The sequence below is a fragment of the Nicotiana sylvestris genome, chromosome 2, assembly GCF_000393655.2.
Source record: "Nicotiana sylvestris chromosome 2, ASM39365v2, whole genome shotgun sequence".
NCBI lineage: Eukaryota > Viridiplantae > Streptophyta > Magnoliopsida > Solanales > Solanaceae > Nicotiana > Nicotiana sylvestris.
Genome location: NC_091058.1, coordinates 83,930,589 through 83,950,108, shown reverse-complemented (window position 1 = coordinate 83,950,108; position 19,520 = coordinate 83,930,589). Strand labels below are relative to the sequence as shown.

General features: G+C 40.8%; 1 protein-coding gene across 1 annotated transcript; it reads right to left on the bottom strand.

Annotated features, from left to right (window-relative positions):
- Nucleotides 1–128: 128 nt before the first annotated feature.
- LOC138885164 (uncharacterized) lies at nt 129–662 on the bottom strand. The gene has a single exon (XM_070166071.1). The coding sequence runs from the start codon at nt 660–662 to the stop codon at nt 129–131; it is 534 nt and encodes a 177-aa protein (XP_070022172.1).
- Between the last annotated feature and the right edge of the window lie 18,858 nt (nt 663–19,520).

The window sequence follows — 19,520 nt, the reverse complement described above, 5'->3', positions numbered from 1 at the left end:
TTGCTATTAAAGGTCTTATTGATGTTGTCTCGTAGTATGTTTTCTATCGCTGCCTCATTAAAAACCTTTCCAGGAAAACCCAGTTGGGACAAAGACTGCAGCATATCTTTCCGCTCGGATAATGTTCATCAGTAATAATATCTTTTGAGGTGCTCCACGTTCCAATTGCTGGGAAACTTGTCTCCATTACGGTTCTCCAGCTCATATGAACCTTTCCTGGTGATAGCTGAAACCCAATAAGGACCTTCCCATGTCAGACCCAGCTTCCCCGCATTGAGCTCCAGGGTATTTTGAGTTATTTTTCTCAGAACCAAATCTCCTACTTTGAAATAACGGAGGTTGGCTCTTCGATTATAATATCGCTCCATTCTCTGCTTTTGAGTTGTCATTCTTACATGCGCCAAGTCCCTGAGTTCCTCGAGCAGCTCCAAGTTAATCAACATTGCCTCGTTGTTCGATTCTTTATCTACCCAAAAATATCTCAATGTGCGCTCACCTACTTCCACCAGGATTAGATCTTCTACACCGTACACAAGGAAAAAAGGAGTTTCTCTTGTGCTCGACTTGGTTGTTGTTTGGTAGGCCCATAGAACTCCGAGCAATTCTTCAGTCCATTTGACTTTTGCCGCTTCCAACCTTTTCTTAAGGTTTTGAATGATCATTTTGTTTGTTGACTCCGCTTGACCGTTTGCGCTCGAATGATAAGGTGAAGATGTGATCCTCTTTATTTTCAAATCTTTGAGTAACTTTGTAACTTTTGCACCGATAAACTATGGCCCATTGTCGCATGCTATCTCTTTTGGTATTCCAAACCTGCAAATTATATTTTCCCATAAGAAATCGACCACTTCACATTATCTGATCTTCTAATATGGGCCTGCTTCCACCCATTTAGAAAAATAGTCAATCAAAATTAAAATAAATCTTACCGTACCGTGAGTCGTTGGCAGCGGTCCGACGATGTCCATTCCCCATTTCATGAACGGCCATGGGAACATAACTGAATGTAAGGGTTCTACCGACTGATGCACTAGCTCTCACGACCCAACCCGATGGGCCGCGACGGGTGCCCGAGTACTACCTATCAAGCACCCCTAAGCATGGGTCTAAGATATAAACCTGAATAACATCTGCTGAATTACGAGAATAACATACATGAAGGAAACCTGCCGAAAAGGCATATGTACATATACGTGCAACATACATAGGTCAAGCCGACAAGGCTGCAATAGACAACTATATACCTCAAAACTGGAAGTCGGCAAGGTCACATACTATCCAACTAGACATACTGTCTACAAACCTCTAATAGAAATACAATTGTACAAAGACGGGGCTGAGCCATGTCATACCCATTTATATATACAAGCATATCGTACCAATAGCAAAAACAGCTCCGGATCAAGTGGAGTACGCCAACTCTCGCTGATCAAGGATCATAAGAAGAGGGACTGTCGGCTTGCCTACCTGCATCTACAGGCATAAAACACAGGCTCCGGGATATAGGGCATCAGTACGAACGATGTATTGAGTATGTGAGGCATGAAAATCAGTACATAAAAGACATAGATGAAACATGGAATAAAAAATCCACCCGAAAGTCTGAATAACTTTGTAAATTCTGTAACATTTATATTGTCATGCACGTGAATATAAATGTCATGTCATGCATAGGTATAGGTGTGTAGACACCGGATTTTTGACCCTCCCCGAGAATTTTCACATTTTTTAGCATAAATATGTAATTTAGGTCTAATATACCTATTTTGACTATTTTTGCTTTATTTCGTTACAAAAGAAAAATTACAAAAAATATATATAAATTTTAGTTTATGTATCTCTCATAAACTTGAAAAAATACAAAAATTGCACTTTATTTTTGTACTTTATATAATTTCGAAAATTACAAAAAATATAATTCTATTAAGGTTTTGTAGTCATTTTAATTTGGAAAAAATGCAAAAATATTACTTTATATTTTATCTTTATATAAAAAACGAAAATTACAAAAAAATAGTTTTATTAATATTTTGTAGCTATTTTAAATCTTGAAAATATACTTAAAAAGATATAGTTTTGTTTAAATATTAGTCTTATTTTTGTTAGTTATTTTGCTTACGTAGGACTAGTTGAGCAACGTCGTGTTCCTATTTCTCGGGTCCGGGCAAAAGAATAATATTCGGGTTCAAACTACCTGGTTTAGGCCTAATTTTCGGACTTAGCCCATAATAATCCTAGTCCGCCACACGTGGGGAACACGGACGGAATCCCATACACGGGGAACCCCACCACGCGTGGGGAACACAAGCCTCGAACCCCACCACGCGTAGGGCTCATTTCCCTGGGCAAAACCATATCAAATACACGGACAAACATTTTGGAAAAAAAAAAGACTTTTGAAATTTTTTGAACGAGGAGGACAGATTTTGGAAACAAGGAGTACTGTAGATCATCTTCTTCCTAAAGAAGAAGAAGAAAAAACCCTACTCAAAAAACCTTCACCATCCTCACGTCCGCAACCCTTTCGTCGGAACCATTTCTTCTCCTTCGTCGACCACCTTTTCCGACGTCCATTGATGCCGCTACCAGCTCCCTCACCTACCCCAAACCCACCATCAACTCCCCAAAAACCAATCCATCTCCTTCCCCATCGTAACCCCAAAACCACCGCTACCAGCATACCAGCCCCACTCCCCGACGCCATAAACACCACCTCCATCAACGCCTGAACCACCGGCCCCGTCGAGCAGCAGCTGTTGCTGCTGCTGCTGCTGCGTCACCTTCCCTACTGTCCAAACACCACCTCCATCGCCAACACCCCAACGCCTACCAAAACCACCCTCAACCCTCCTGCCCGAACCACCATCAACAACCCACCATCCACCACGAACCAGCAGTAGCGTCAACAACCCACCACCAGTCGACCAGCCTCCTGTCTGAACTCCCATCGACCCTAACCCAAAACCACCACGAAAACAACCAGTCCTACACCCTCACGACCACCGTCAACCACCAGCTCCCCTCACGTCGACCTTACTGCTGTCGACGTTGTTTCATCTTTCGCGAGCAGCTGTGGGTTGCTGCGATCCTGCTTGGCCGAGTTTTCTGTTTTCCATCGACGTCATCCTTGGTTCGTCGAGGTCCGGTACGTCGAGGTGTTTGTCCGAGGTTTCGTCATTGTTCCTCGTCGAGTAAGGTCAGGTTCGAGTTCCGTAGGAGGCACTGTTTGTCGTTCTAGGATTGTCAAGGTTCGAAGGTTAGTGTTCTTCGTCCTTGGTTTCATTTCATTCGTTTTCCATATTATTGTTCAAGGCAAATAATGAGAATATTCGATATTGATGAATGTCAACAATCCAATTTTTTGTTGTTGTGTTAAAAATGTTTATTCTATGTTTAGTTACTGCATGCTTAAAGTAAATGTGAGCATATGAACGGTTTGTGTATCGTCTTTGTTAAATTGCTTTGTTTTTTTTCATTTTTACCATGGATATTATTACCTGTTAGAATCGTTGTTTTTTTTTGTTTAACCTCGGATGACTTCATTGGTAGAAAATCGTAGTTGTCTTAAGTTTGCCCTCAAATAATAAAAACGAGACGAGCTTCGCCACATAAAAAATGTACAGATCGCGGAGCCCTCACAAAAAATATGTGTTAAATACTTGATTCCGGGACGGGCCGTTTAGCGAATTTTACGGCCTTCCCCAAAATAAATGATACGCTAGTCGCTTTAGGCGCGCCTTTAATAATTTATTCTCCCTAACTCGGGCGCACATTTAGGTGGCCCAAATCCAAATCTCAGCGGAGTCGAAATGTGTTTTTAATCACGGGTACATTGATTGTGACGTGGTTCGAGATGCGTGTCCATGACGTTGCAAATTCCTTTTAAAAAATAAGAATGAGATGAGCCTCACCAAATAAAAATACAAAATTGCGGGGCCCTCAGTAAATACTTGTTTTCAATTACTTAGAATTCAGGAGGGTCGTTCAGCGAATTTCACGGCCTTCCCAAAATAATAACACGACAGTCTCTTTAGGTGCGTGTTTAATAATCTACTTTATTAAACTTGGGTGTGCATTTCATGCGACCCAAATCCAAATCCCAAAACGTCAAATAAAATATGTTCCGGATTGTGGGTGCATTTCATGTGACGCAGTCCAAAAACATGTTTTAAGCGATGTTCACATTCCTTAAAATAATGATAATAAAGCGGTAAAAAAGATAAAATTTGCACATGGTTCATAATTGTATTTAAAATCAGATAAATAAGCCGAATATAACAGTTGAGCGACCGTGCTAGAACCACGAAACTCGGGAATGCCTAACACCTTCTCCCGGGTTAACAGAATTCCTTATCCGGATTTCTGGTACGCAGACTGTAATATGGAGTCATTCTTTTCCTCAATTCGGGATTAAAATTGGTGACTTGGGACACCCTAAATCTCCCAAGTGGCGACTCTGAAATAAATAAACAAATCCCGTTTCGATTGTCCTTTAATTGGAAAAAACTCCCTTGCACCCTCGCGGGTGCGTAAAAAGGAGGTGTGACAGCTCTGGCGACTCTGCTGGGGAACGAACCCAGAATCTCTGGTTCAGGGTTCAAGAATTCGAGCTTAAAATAACTGTTATAGTTGACTTTATTTATTATTTGATTTTTACATGATATGTGCTAAATGATGCTTTTACCGCTTTAATATTATCTGAATTGTGTATATAAAACTACTACGAAACCCTTCTTTCTGAGTCTTCTGAATTTATAGTGTACACGTGCGCGTGACCTACCTATTCTGTTAGTGTCATACCCTAAATAAACGAGGCTCGGAAAGTTTCTAAGCCGGCTGGCCTTTTGGTTCCCGGAAAGGAGCTCCTTCCTCAGCTCGAGTTGTCCGCTCGGGTACACTGTCTAGAACACCGACCCAGGTTTTTGAACCTAGTATAACAAAGCCACATGCCGGATCCCTAGTAGGAACGTTTATTTGCATCATGTGCATTTGACTTAGGGGACTCAACATAGGGGTTGGGTCCGTCTAGGACAAGCAACCTGAAAATAATAGACCATCTTTCGGCATCCTATGTGCTACATGTTGTATTTAGTCAAGGGCGAATGGGTCATTTGGTCATTTCCAGCATGGTGTTATTTTAATCAAAGCATGGGGAACATTTGTGGAATTTAAGAAGCCTTGGAATTCCCTATGTCCCCCACGCTTCATTTTTGGGAAAAGCACCTAGGGAACATTTGTGGAATCCAAGAATTCTTGGAATTCCCTATGTCCCCCACGCTTCATTTTTGGGAAAAGCACATGGGGAACATTTGCGGAATCCAAGAAGTCTTGAAATTCACTATGTCCCCCATGCCACATTTTTGAAAATATAATAAATATAAAAAATAAAATATATATGTATATATATAAAAAAAACATTGAAAATTCAAAAGAAAGATTGTGCATGTTTTCATCATCATCCACAAATTAGAAAATAGTGGAAAAGAGGAGAAAATAACAGTGTAGAGATGTGACTACTTATTGTTAGGAAAAAAAAGCAAATGTCCAAGTAGTGTCGAAACTCTGCCGAAATTTTGAGAAAATAAAAAAAAATATGTCTTATTAGTTTGTTTTATTAAAAACAAAGGAAGAGTAGAAAAAAATCATCATTGTTTTGTCTTGTTTTTCTAAATAAAAAAAAAGTCTTGTTTTTAAAATAGGTTTATTTATTTGTTTATGAAAATGCCGAAATTAAAATAATCCAAAAATATTTTCCATTATTGACTTCTTTAGAAAGTCTTTCTAATTGTTTTTTTAAAAAAAATAAATAAAAAAATAATAATAATAAAAAAATCCGAAAATATTTTGATTCTTCTTTCAAAATTGAAAAGAAAATTCAAAATTCAAAAACATTTTGAGAAGCATTTCTTTTATTAAAAGTAAAATTCCGAAAAATATTTTCTTCGTCTTCTTTAGAAAAAAAAAAGCAAATGAAAGTCAAAACATATATCTTAGAAGTATTTCTTTCAAAAAGAAGATCAATCAAAAATCCAAAAAAAAAATACTTCAGTTCTTCTTTTAAAGTAGTTCTTTCACAAATTCACAAAAAAAAGGGAGTTAGTTCATCTACTTATTCCTGATTGCCCGAACTACGCGGGTTTGATTCTCACCGGATGTGAGATACGTAGGCAACCCTCATCGGGTCCAACCCCACCATTTTGCTAAAAAAGCCAAAAATAAATAAATAACAAAAATATATGTCAAATTTTGGTGATGTTGTTTTGTCATAAATAGCCGAATGTTCCCGAAAGGGACGCCGGAAGGCTGATTTAGCATAAACAGCCACCTTTGGGTCATTTTGAGATATGGACCCACACAGCCTTAAAAATCTTCGTCCCCGAGGCGCTGAAGGGCCGTGTTTGCAACACCAAGTTTTTATTGCAATTTGAAAAGAAAAAAAAAACAAAGAGTCAGCGGTCAGGTGAATACCGTTTGGATTTTTGGTAAAAATAAGCCGAGTCAGCTTCGGCCGCGTCTTAAACCGTTCTTGCCGAAATAGCCTTAGAGTATCTTTCAGTTGTCGAAAGGTTATTTTCGTAAAGAACGGACAAGTTTGTAAAGTGTCATAAAATAATCCTCCCCGGCCTCAAAATTCATGTGAAATTTTGAAGGGGCCACATTTGCAAAAATAACCGTTTGGTTGCATTTGTCGAACAGAGAAAGGGAGCTAGCCTTTTGTTTTTGAGTTTATAAATCTCTTGATTAGAATATATGGGTTGTTTGATTTTCGAGTTTGTAGGTCATCTTTAAACCTTTGAAACCCAGTTTGTTTCATTATGAAAATTGATAAGAAAAAAATGTTTATTATTGTTTACCTTTTATTGGTCCGAACTACGCAAGGTCTGATTCATGCGGGGTCAATCTCCATAAGATTCGACCACAACTAAAAGAAAAGCAAAAAAAAAATGAGAAAAAAAACCCGAAGAAAAATGAAAAAAAGAGAAAAGGAAAAAATCGAAAAAAAAGAAAGAAAAAAAAAGAAAAAAAAAGAAAGGATGTTGTTAATAATGGGGACCGACTGAGTCCATTCTAACCTGTTTGTTTTGCAAAGAAAGTTAAGGTGGTTGGTTTGTGGTAAGCCAGACAATGACACCCAGAATCCTTTACTTGCATCTCATGATACACACTCTGCTGGGATCAGGCCTGATAACAGAAGCACTCGAATCCTATTGGGGACTTGCTGACGGAGGTTGATGATATTGAAGCTGGTAATGGTCTTGGCAGTATTGATGCGAAGTTCAGTGGCTAAGATGCCAGTTTTGATAAAGGGGAGGACGCTCCGTTCCTTGGTTAGCAAGAGAGAAGCTTGTGGTGGCTTATTTTGTTGTCATTTCTGTTGTCCGGATTATTAAGGTTGTAATTTGGATTTTGTCCTGTGTCAAACCTTCTTATCTTTCCATTTTGTCATAGCAGTTTGTTTAAATTTTGTCCAGTTTGTGTTAGGATTTTATTCTGGTTGTTTTGTTTGTTTTATTATTCAAACCATTTCGCCGGTAGTCTAATACAAAGCCGGTCTTTTGTTAGTTCCAGTCGTCTTTTTGTTTAGTCCTTTTATCATTTCGTTCAATGCCGATTCTAGGGACATGACATGCGCACCCAGTTTGGGCCTAATCTTAAAAGTTAATCATAAAACCCTGAAAAGGCGATCAGACCATTTAAAGGAAATAAGGACGGTTGAGATTATTCAGAGCCCGAGTCATATGGAACTGAGGCAAGTGAAACACAAAGAAAAACCGTTAAAAGCAAGATTCGCCAAATTGGCATGAGGGTCGCCCAACGGTGCTTTAGAAGTGACAAATGAACAAACAAATGTTGAATATAATTGTCAAGTCCAGCACCACCAGAAGAGACTACGAATTTAAACTGTATTGTTTGCACTTGGCATGTTTTGAAGACTGGAATGACGAAGACATTTTGTTCTGCTACCCAAACACTTTATCCTTCGTTAACCCCTTTTGAGCCTTATTTATTTTTCTTTCATACCCCTCGTTCGGAATTAGTAGCAACGAATAGAATACGCAAGCGCGGCAGGTAAACAAAAGAAAAAAAAGATAAAGAAAAGAAAACAACAAAACGAAAAGAAAAAAGAAAAGAAAATGGTAACAAAGAAAAAAAAAGAAAGTCAAATGAAAAAGAGGAATTGGGAACTACGTTTGACCTGATTCCTCAAAGAGGATACGTAGGCGCTTCACGGCTCGGTCATAGTTTTGAAAAATGAAAAAAATCAATTAAAATATCCCCAAGCAAGAAACTGGGGCAAAGGTTGCGTTTGTTGTAAATAAATCTAATTCCGAAGGTTGTAATTAATAACCCAAAATTAATGCATTTTTTGAGCCTTTAATACCCTTTTTTTCTAGCCCTATCCAAAACCCACATTACGGTCCAAAGAAAGACCTTCTGACCAGTCTTCAAAAGATGCCAAGTCAGACAAATGAGAGTCTTACCGGCGAACATAACATTCTGTTCCACAACAGAAAGGACTCTAATCTCCAGCAGAGAGAGTCATACCGGCAACACTCCAAATCCCCAGCCGGAAAGTGATGCAAATGAGAGAGTCTTATCGGTGAAAACCTTCACAGGCACCATAAGGCGATGAAAGCTGAGAGAAGAACCAAAAATGAGAAAGACTTGATAGTGAAAACCCTTCGGGCACTACAAGTCAAATAAGATTAAGAATCAGATGGGGAATCACCAATTGAAGATCTTGAAAGATGATTGACGGTAAAGGATAGGCCACATACGCATGTCATGGCCATTAGAGTCGGTATCTGCATTTGATATATTTTTATTTATAGTTTCTTTTGTAAAAGAGTCATCGTTTCCTTTGTCTTTTATTTTGTTTCTTTTATCTTTCTCCTTTCATAAAAAATTCCCCAATAGAGTCTGTCCGGTCAGAACAAGTATGAAATGACTGCAAAATATGCCATCAGCTTTCCAAGATGAGATCTGACTAGTATATCCAAATGGTATAGTCAGCGAGGAACAAGCGCGAGGCCAGTGTCAAAAAAGATATCCCCAGCAAAGGGAATTGACAAAAGGATTGACGAGCGTCAAGAGAGATATCCTTGCCAAAACCAAGGTTATAAACCTCAAGGCCAAGGCCCATGAACAGAGCAAGGAGAGCAGTGAGCATGATTTGGCGAAATCCATACTAGACTAAAAGGTCGGGAAAATGCTAGTTTCCGAGCTATGCCACAAAAGAAGAGGGATATCCCCAGCAGGAAGGGATTATCCCCAGCACACAATATCATCCCCAACAAGTTGTGGAACGCAGATCAAGGAAGGAGAAAGGGAAAACCATCCCAGTGGGAGTATCACAACCAACCACCGTGTTTTAAACTAACAGGTAAATGAAGTGGCATTGATGACAGAAATGCATGCCACAAGGGATTATCAAACTGGGGCAGAAAATTTTCTTTTCGTTTAGAAAATTTTTTGAAAGTCAGATACCCATTCGGGGAGGAATAAAGATAACGGCAGTCTCAAGGGAAATGGTCATAGAACCAGTGTTGCCCCCAACAGCAAATGGATGAAACTTGAGCTCAGTGAAGCACTGGTTCTGAAGGAATCAGAATTCCCTAGCAGTATTATCCACGACAGCGTTATCCCCAGCTGATAATGTTTTACCCCCCAGCAGGTAAGTAAATAATCCCAACAGTATTATCCCTAGCAGGTTTGAGGAGTCCAACACAAGTTTGGTGAAAATCGGTATCCTCAGCGGTTCCTTTCAGGTTAAGGCAAAACAAGTATCAAAGGAGTTAGTCTTCAAAGGAAGAAGCTAATAATAATAATGATAAAAAAATAATAATAATAAAAAACAAAAAATAAATGGGGAAGGTAGAAAGGGAAAATTCATCCCAATCCCCAACAAGTATTCAAGGTAAGACATCTTCAAGTCTTAAGGATATTTTGGGTTCATCCGCCCTCAAATAGGATATGTTGGGTTAATCCGCCCTCAAATAGGATATTTTGGGTTCATCCGCCCTCAAACAGGATATGTTGGGTTCATCCGCCCTCAAATAGAATATGTTGGGTTCATCCGCCCTCAAATAGAATATGTTGGGTTCATCCGCCCTCAAATAGGATATGTCGGGTTCATCTGCCCTCAAATAGGATATGTCGGGTTAATCCGCCCTCAAACAGGATATGTTGGGTTCATCCGCCCTCAAACAGGATATGTTGGGTTCATCCGCCCTCAAACAGGATATTTTAGGTTCATCCGCCCTCAAACAGGATATGTCGGGTTCATCCACCCTCAAACAGGATATTTTGGGTTCATCCGCCCTCAAACAAGATATGTTGGGTTCATCCGCCCTCAAATAGGATATGTCGGGTTCATCCGCCCTCAAATAGGATATGTCGGGTTCATCCGCCCTAAAATAGGATATGTCGGGTTCATCCGCCCTCAAATAGGATATGTCGGGTTCATCCGCCCTCAAATAGGATATGTCGGGTTCGTCCGCCCTCAAATAAAATATGTTGGGTTCATCCGCCCTCAAATAGGATATGTTGGGTTCATCCGCCCTCAAATAGGATATGTCGGGTTCATCCTCCCTCAAATAGGATATGTTGGGTTCATCCGCCCTCAAATAGGATATTTTGGGTTCATCCGCCCTCAAACAGGATATGTTGGGTTCATCCGCCCTCAAATAGGATATGTTGGGTTCATCCGCCCTCAAACAGGATATGTTGGGTTCATCCGCCCTCAAATAGTATATGTTGGGTTCATCCGCCCTCAAATAGGATATGTCGGGTTCATCCGCCCTCAAATAGGATATGTCGGGTTCATCCGCCCTCAAATAGGATATGTCGGGTTCATCCGCCCTCAAATACAATATGTCGGGTTCATCCGCCCTCAAATACGATATGTCGGGTTCATCCGCCCTCAAATAGGATATTTTGGGTTCATCCGCCAACAAATAGGATATGTCGGGTTCATCCGCCCTCAAATAGGATATGTCGGGTTCATCCGCCCTCAAATAGGATATGTCGGGTTCATCCGCCCTCAAATAGGATATGTCGGGTTCATCCGCCCTCAAATAGGATATGTCGGGTTCATCCGCCCTCAAATAGGATATGTCGGGTTCATCCGCCCTCAAATAGGATATGTCGGGTTCATCCGCCCTCAAATAGGATATGTTGGGTTCATCCGCCCTCAAATAGGATATGTCGGGTTCATCCGCCCTCAAATAGGATATGTCGGGTTCATCCGCCCTCAAATAGGATATGTTGGGTTCATCCGCCCTCAAATAGGATATGTCGGGTTCATCCGCCCTCAAATAGGATATGTTGGGTTCATCCGCCCTCAAATAGGATATGTTGGGTTCATCCGCCCTCAAATAGGATATGTTGGGTTCATCCGCCCTCAAATAGGATATGTTGGGTTCATCCGCCCTCAAATAGGATATGTCGGGTTCATCCGCCCTCAAATAGGATATGTCGGGTTCATCCGCCCTCAAATAGGATATGTTGGGTTCATCCGCCCTCAAATAGGATATGTCGGGTTCATCCGCCCTCAAATAGGATATGTTGGGTTCATCCGCCCTCAAATAGGATATGTTGGGTTCATCCGCCCTCAAATAGGATATGTCGGGTTCATCCGCCCTCAAATAGGATATGTTGGGTTCATCCGCCCTCAAATAGGATATGTTGGGTTCATCCGCCCTCAAATAGGATATGTTGGGTTCATCCGCCCTCAAATAGGATATGTTGGGTTCATCCGCCCTCAAATAGGATATGTTGGGTTCATCCGCCCTCAAATAGGATATGTTGGGTTCATCCGCCCTCAAATAGGATATGTTGGGTTCATCCACCCTCAAATAGGATATGTTGGGTTCATCCGCCCTCAAATAGGATATGTTGGGTTCATCCGCCCTCAAATAGGATATGTTGGGTTCATCCGCCCTCAAACAGGATATGTCGGGTTCATCCGCCCTCAAATAGGATATGTCGGGTTCATCCGCCCTCAAACAGGATATGTCGGGTTCATCCGCCCTCAAATAGGATATGTTGGGTTCATCCGCCCTCAAATAGGATATGTTGGGTTCATCCGCCCTCAAATAGGATATGTTGGGTTCATCCGCCCTCAAATAGGATATTTTGGGTTCATCCGCCCTCAAACAGGATATGTTGGGTTCATCCGCCCTCAAATAGGATATGTTGGGTTCATCCGCCCTCAAATAGGATATGTCGGGTTCATCCGCCCTCAAATAGGATATGTTGGGTTCATCCGCCCTCAAATAGGATATGTTGGGTTCATCCGCCCTCAAATAGGATATTTCGGGTTTATCCGCCCTCAAACAGGATATGTCGGGTTCATCCGCCCTCAAATAGGATATGTCGGGTTCATCCGCCCTCAAATAGGATATGTTGGGTTCATCCGCCCTCAAACAGGATATGTTGGGTTCATCCGCCCTCAAATAGGATATGTCGGGTTCATCCGCCCTCAAAAAGGATATGTCGGGTTCATCCGCCCTCAAACAGGATTTGTCGGGTTCATCCGCCTTCAAACAGGATATGTCGGGTTCATCCGCCCTCAAATAGGATATTTCGGGTTCATCCGCCCTCGAATAGGATATGTCGGGTTCATCCGCCCTCGAACAGGATATGTCGGGTTCATCCGCCCTCGAATAGGATATGTTGGGTTCATCCGCCCTCGAATAGGATATTTCGGGTTCATCCGCCCTCGAATAGGATATGTTGGGTTCATCCGCCCTCGAATAGGATATGTCGGGTTCATCCGCCCTCGAATAGGATATGTCGGGTTCATCCGCCCTCGAATAGGATATGTCGGGTTCATCCGCCCTCGAATAGGATATGTCGGGTTCATCCGCCCTCGAATAGGATATGTCGGGTTCATCCGCCCTCGAATAGGATATGTCGGGTGCCCACCTGAATAACGAGAGGAATACTTTTATGTCTTAGTTTAGACAGGCGCCCACCTGAATAACGAGAGGAACACTTTTTTGTCAATACATTTCAGTTCTAGGTCGCCCACCAGTAAAATGCGGGAATACATTTAAGTTCTAGGTCGCCCACCAGTAAAATGCGGGAATACATTTAAGTTCTATGTCGCCCACCAGTAAAATGCGGGAATACATTTAAGTTCTAGGTCGCCCACCAGTAAAATGCGGGAATACATTTAAGTTCTAGGTCGCCCACCAGTAAAATGCGGGAATACATTTAAGTTCTAGGTCGCCCACCAGTAAAATGCGGGAATACATTTAAGTTCTAGGTCGCCCACCAGTATAATGCGGGAATACATTTAAGTTCTAGGTCGCCCACCAGTATAATGCGGGAATACATTTAAGTTCTAGGTCGCCCACCAGTAAAATGCGGGAATACATTTAAGTTCTAGGTCACCCACCAGTAAAAGGCGGGAATACATTTAAGTTCTAGGTCGCCCACCAGTATAATGCGGGAATACATTTCAGTTCTAGGTCGCCCACCAGTAAAATGCGGGAATACATTTATGTTCTAGGTCGCCCACCAGTATAATGCGGGAATACATTTTGTCTGTTCATTCCATATTCTAGGTCGCCCACCAGTAAAATGCGGGAATACATTTAAGTTCTAGGTCGCCCACCAGTAAAATGCGGGAATACATTTAAGTTCTAGGTCGCCAACCAGTATAATGCGGGAATACATTTCAGTTCTAGGACGCCCAACAGTAAAATCCGGGAATACTTTTAGTTATAGGTCGCCCACTAGTAAAATGCGGGAATACTTTTAGTTCTAGGTCGCCCACCAGTAAAATGCGGGAATACTTTCAGTTCTAGGTCGCCCACCAGTAAAATGCGGGAATACTTTTAGTTCTAGGTCGCCCACCAGTAAAATGCGGGAATACTTTCTGTTCTAGGTCGCCCACCAGTATAATGCGGGAATACATTTCAGTTCTAGGTCGCCTACCAGTATAATGCGGGAATATATTTCAGTTCTAGGTCGCCCACCAGTAAAATGCGGGAATGCATTTTGTCTGTTCATTCCATATTCTAGGTCGCCCACAAGTATAAATGCAGGCATGTCATTACCAATAGGAGACGCACTTCCTCAGTTTAGTTTCACCATAGGAGACGCATTTCCTAAGTTTAATCTTACCAATAGGAGACGCACTTTCTAGTTTGGCTTTTTCAGGTTATATTTTATTGCAGGAGACGCACTTCCGGAATTGAGATTTCACCCTTAGGAGATGCACTTCCTAGTTTGATTCATTTTAAGTTCGACCATAGGAGACACACTTCCTAGTTTGAGTCGTTGAGGTTTTATTTTAGCAGACGCATTTGCTAGCAAAAGTTTTTGGTTTTACTCGTAGGAGATGCACATCCTAGCCTAGTCTTTAATTTACTCATCATTGCATCAGTAGTGTAAATGAGTTACAATTTTGCTAACGACTCACAAATCTTCCCAGCACAAACTGGGTTAGGAAATTTTGTTTGTTTTGTTTGTTTTGGTTGTCAAGGACCCGCCTGTAGAACGGAGGTTGTTGTATGTCAAAGAAAAGAAGTAATCAGGCGTCCACCTGGAGAACAAGGACAAAGAAAGGAAGTAATCAGGCGTCCACCAGGAGAACGAGGACAAAGAAAAAAGAAATCAGGCGTCCACCTGGAGAACAAGGATAAAGAAGAGAAATAGAAATCAGGCACCCACCTGGAGAATAAGGGAATACAATTGAAGTATTGAAGTCAAAAGCCCGCTCATATGAGAAAGGAGCACACTTAGAATCAATAAAGCAGAGGAATACAACAGGAATCCCCAGCAGGAAGCAATAAAAATCCCCAGCACCGGGAAGCAGAAGGCTACAACAAAAATCCCCAGCATTCGCAAAAGGCTGGTCACAGAAAAAAATGAATCCAAAGTACGGAAATGGAGAACATATGTGGTCTGCTCAAGAACTAGCGCCTACAACTAGCAAGTATCAAGGTTCAAATCCAAAGTCTGCATGAAGCACCATTCAAGACTCAAGACCAAGTTTCAGAAGACTTAAAGATAGGAATCCTTGTAACTAGTAGCTGATAGGCTTAGTTAGTCTTTTTCAGTTTTCATTTTGTTGTAATGACAGGACCGCGGACCGGAACCTCAATGGAACGGCACCTCGATCGGCTCTCCACCTCGGTACACTCTACCATCTCTCTCATTTTCGAACTACACGTGGCCTGATTCCTGTATAACCAAGGATATGTAGACAGCTCAGATACCAGGGCTCGGTCACATTCCCTTCCTAGTCCGTCCAAGTAATGGTCGGGTCAAGAACATGTCTAGTCGTTCTTTGTCGGAAAACTCTTCGTGTTTCCAGTCAAAGAGGGGCAGCTGTAGACACCGGATTTTTGACCCTCCCCGAGAATTTTCACATTTTTTAGCATAAATATGTAATTTAGGTCTAATATACCTATTTTGACTATTTTTGCTTTATTTCGTTACAAAAGAAAAATTACAAAATATATATATAAATTTTAGTTTATGTATCTCTCATAAACTTGAAAAAATACAAAAATTGCACTTTATTTTTGTACTTTATATAATTTCGAAAATTACAAAAAATATAATTCTATTAAGGTTTTGTAGTCATTTTAATTTGGAAAAAATGCAAAAATATTACTTTATATTTTATCTTTATATAAAAAACGAAAATTACAAAAAAATAGTTTTATTAATATTTTGTAGCTATTTTAAATCTTGAAAATATACTTAAAAAGATATAGTTTTGTTTAAATATTAGTCTTATTTTTGTTAGTTATTTTGCTTACGTAGGACTAGTTGAGCAACGTCGTGTTCCTATTTCTCGGGTCCGGGCAAAAGAATAATATTCGGGTTCAAACTACCCGCTTTTAGGCCTAATTTTCGGACCTAGCCCATAATAATCCGAGTCCGCCACACGTGGGGAACACGGACGGAATCCCATACACGGGGAACCCCACCACGCGTGGGGAACACAAGCCTCGAACCCCACCACGCGTGGGGCTCATTTCCCTGGGCAAAACCATATCAAATACACGGACAAACATTTTGAAAAAAAAAAGACTTTTGAAAAATTTTGAACGAGGAGGACAGATTTTGGAAACAAGGAGTACTGTAGATCATCTTCTTTCTAAAGAAGAAGAAGAAAAAACCCTACTCAAAAAACCTTCACCATCCTCACGTCCGCAACCCTTTCGTCGGAACCATTTCTTCTCCTTCGCCGACCACCTTTTCCGACGTCCATTGATGCCGCTACCAGCTCCCTCACCTACCCCAAACCCACCATCAACACCCCAAAAACCAATCCATCTCCTTCCCCATCGTGACCCCAAAACCACCGCTACCAGCATACCAGCCCCACTCCCCGACGCCATAAACACCACCTCCATCAATGCCTGAACCACCGGCCCCGTCGAGCAGCAGCTGTTGCTGCTGCTGCTGCTGCATCACCTTCCCTACTGTCCAAACACCACCTTCATCGCCAACACCCCAACGCCTACCAAAACCACCCTCAACCCTCCTGCCCGAACCACCATCAACAACCCACCATCCACCACGAACCAGCAGTAGCGTCAACAACCCACCACCAGTCGACCAGTCTCCTGTCTGAACTCCCGTCAACCCTAACCCAAAACCACCACGAAAACAACCAGTCCTACACCTTCACGACCACCGTCAACCACCAGCTCCCCTCGCGTCGACCTTACTGCTGTCGACGTTGTTTCATCTTTCGCGAGCAGCTGTGGGTTGCTGCGATCCTGCTTGGCCGAGTTTTCTGTTTTCCATCGACGTCGTCCTTGGTTCGTCGAGGTCCAGTACGTCGAGGTGTTTGTCCGAGGTTTCGTCATTGTTCCTCGTCGAGTAAGTTCAGGTTCGAGTTCCGTAGGAGGCACTGTTTGTCGTTCTAGGATTGTCAAGGTTCGAAGGTTAGTGTTCTTCGTCCTTGGTTTCATTTCATTCGTTTTGCATATTATGGTTCAAGGCAAAAAATGAGAATATTCGATATTGATGAATGTCAACAATCCAATTTTTTGTTGTTGTGTTAAAAATGTTTATTCTATGTTTAGTTATTGCATGCTTAAAGTAAATGTGAGCATATGAACGGTTTGTGTATCGTCTTTGTTAAATTGCTTTGTTTTTTTTTCATTTTTACCATGGATATTATTACCTATTAGAATCGTTGTTTTTTTTGTTTAACCTCGGATGACTTCATTGGTAGAAAATCGTAGTTGTCTTAAGTTTGCCCTCAAATAATAAAAACGAGACGAACTTCGCCACATAAAAAATGTACAGATCGCGGAGCCCTCACAAAATATATGTGTTAAATACTTGATTCTGGGACGGGCCGTTTAGCGAATTTTACGGCCTTCCCCAAAATAAATGATACGCTAGTCGCTTTAGGCGCGCCTTTAATAATTTATTCTCCCTAACTCGGGCGCACATTTAGGTTGCCCAAATCCAAATCTCAACGGAGTCGAAATGTGTTTCTAATCACGGGTATATTGATTGTGACGTGGTTCGAGATGCGTGTCCATGACGTTGCAAATTCCTTTTAAAAAATAAGAATGAGATGAGCCTCGCCAAATAAAAATACAAAATTGCGGGGCCCTCAGTAAATACTTGTTTTCAATTACTTAGAATTCAGGAGGGCCGTTTAGCGAATTTCACGGCCTTCCCAAAATAATAACACGATAGTCTCTTTAGGTGCGTGTTTAATAATCTACTTTCTTAAACTTGGGTGTGCATTTCATGCGACCCAAATCCAAATCCCAAAACGTCAAATAAAATATGTTCCGGATTGTGGGTGCATTTCATGTGACGCAGTCCAAAAACATGTTTTAAGCGATGTTCACATTCGTAAAAATAATAATAATGACAAAAGCGGTTAAAAGATAAAATTTGCACATGGTTCATAATTGTATTTAAAATCAGATAAATAAGCCGAATATAACAGTTGAGCGACCGTGCTAGAACCACGGAACTCGGGAATGCCTAACACCTTCTCCCGGGTTAACAGAATTCCTTATCCGGATTTCTGGTACGCAGACTGTAATATGGAGTCATTATTTTCCTCGATTCGGGATTAAAATTGGTGACTTGGGACACCCTAAATCTCCCAAGTGGCGACTCTGAAATAAATAAACAAATCCCGTTTCGATTGTCCTTTAATTGGAAAAACTCCCTTGCACCCTCGCGGGTGCGTAAAAAGGAGGTGTGACAAGGTGTACATAACATCATCAAGCCTCTGAGGGCATCCCATCATAACGTCTCGGCCACTATGGGCAACATCATCAACATATACCAACTGATCAGGTGGTGGTGCGTATATAACGTCGTAACTTTTTTCCATATCCCATATAAATATAATATACATATATACGCGTATATATCGCCATCTGGTCATGAGTCAATGTACATGTATAAATGCATGAAATGCATAAAAAATACGTTAATAAGATTTTGTCGGAATACCATAAAAATCAATATGCCTTTTAGATAAACTTTATCAAATACGTATTTTTTTGAGACCCATGAACAGAAGATATAATAATAATTCACATGGGGAATCAAGAATATAGACACCACTAGTATTTATATGAATAGAGTCATATATTAAAGTGGCATATTTCGCTCGTTTCATTTATATTATTTGAATCATACCAAAAAGAAAGAAGGGATAGCCTTAACAAACCTGGAACAGAGAAAAATCCGTATAATATTCTTGGAAAAGGTTGCACCGTACTCTTTTAGAACCGCAAAATTTTCACATTGTTAAGCTTCTAATAATTCCCGTTAGATTTGGTTGAAGAATCTCGCTGCTATTGTTTTGTAGGAATGCTTACGAAATTGGTAACAATTTGAACAAAGTCACCTACTAGTCTCTAATGCTACTGTTTTGTAGGAATTTCTAAATGATTTTGTTGCTAAGGTTCCAAACCTCCCATCTTATCATAATATTGAAATGATTTTGAAATGTAGTGTTGTTAGAGATGAAAAAGGTTAGAAAGAAATGTCTTGTATCCTAGAATGTATTTTGCTAACGTTTTCAAGATAAAGTGTGGTGTCTTTTAATTATCTATTTTGTTGCCACCTAATGCAAAAATGACTAAGAGTCATTGTTTGGAAAGTGGCATTGCTGCCACGTTTTTTATGGGGAAGAGGGAGGGGTGTTTGATCTTATTTTATAATTTATTAATTAATTAGGTAATGTCCCGTTACCCGATAATTAACAAATTACCCGCATAATTAAGAGTTGTCTTAAATTACTTAAAATTCTACTCATTTTTAATATACTTTACACATTATAATATTACGGTCATATGGTACCTTGTATGGTACTAGTCCATAAATATCGGGTATTATAGCTCGGACTGTATTTTACCCCAAATCGACAACCTTCAACGAAACTCATTTTCTTTAATCGTGTACCCTTTATCCTCTATGGAAGTTACTTATATCTTGTTATAAATAGCCTAAATATGTCAAGATAATCTCATCCCCGAGTCTTTGTCAATTAACTGAAAATG

Coding starts and splice junctions, on each gene's coding strand:
- LOC138885164 (XM_070166071.1), bottom strand. CDS start 662: ATGATCATTCAAAACCTTAAGAAAAGGTTGGAAGCGGCAAAAGTCAAA.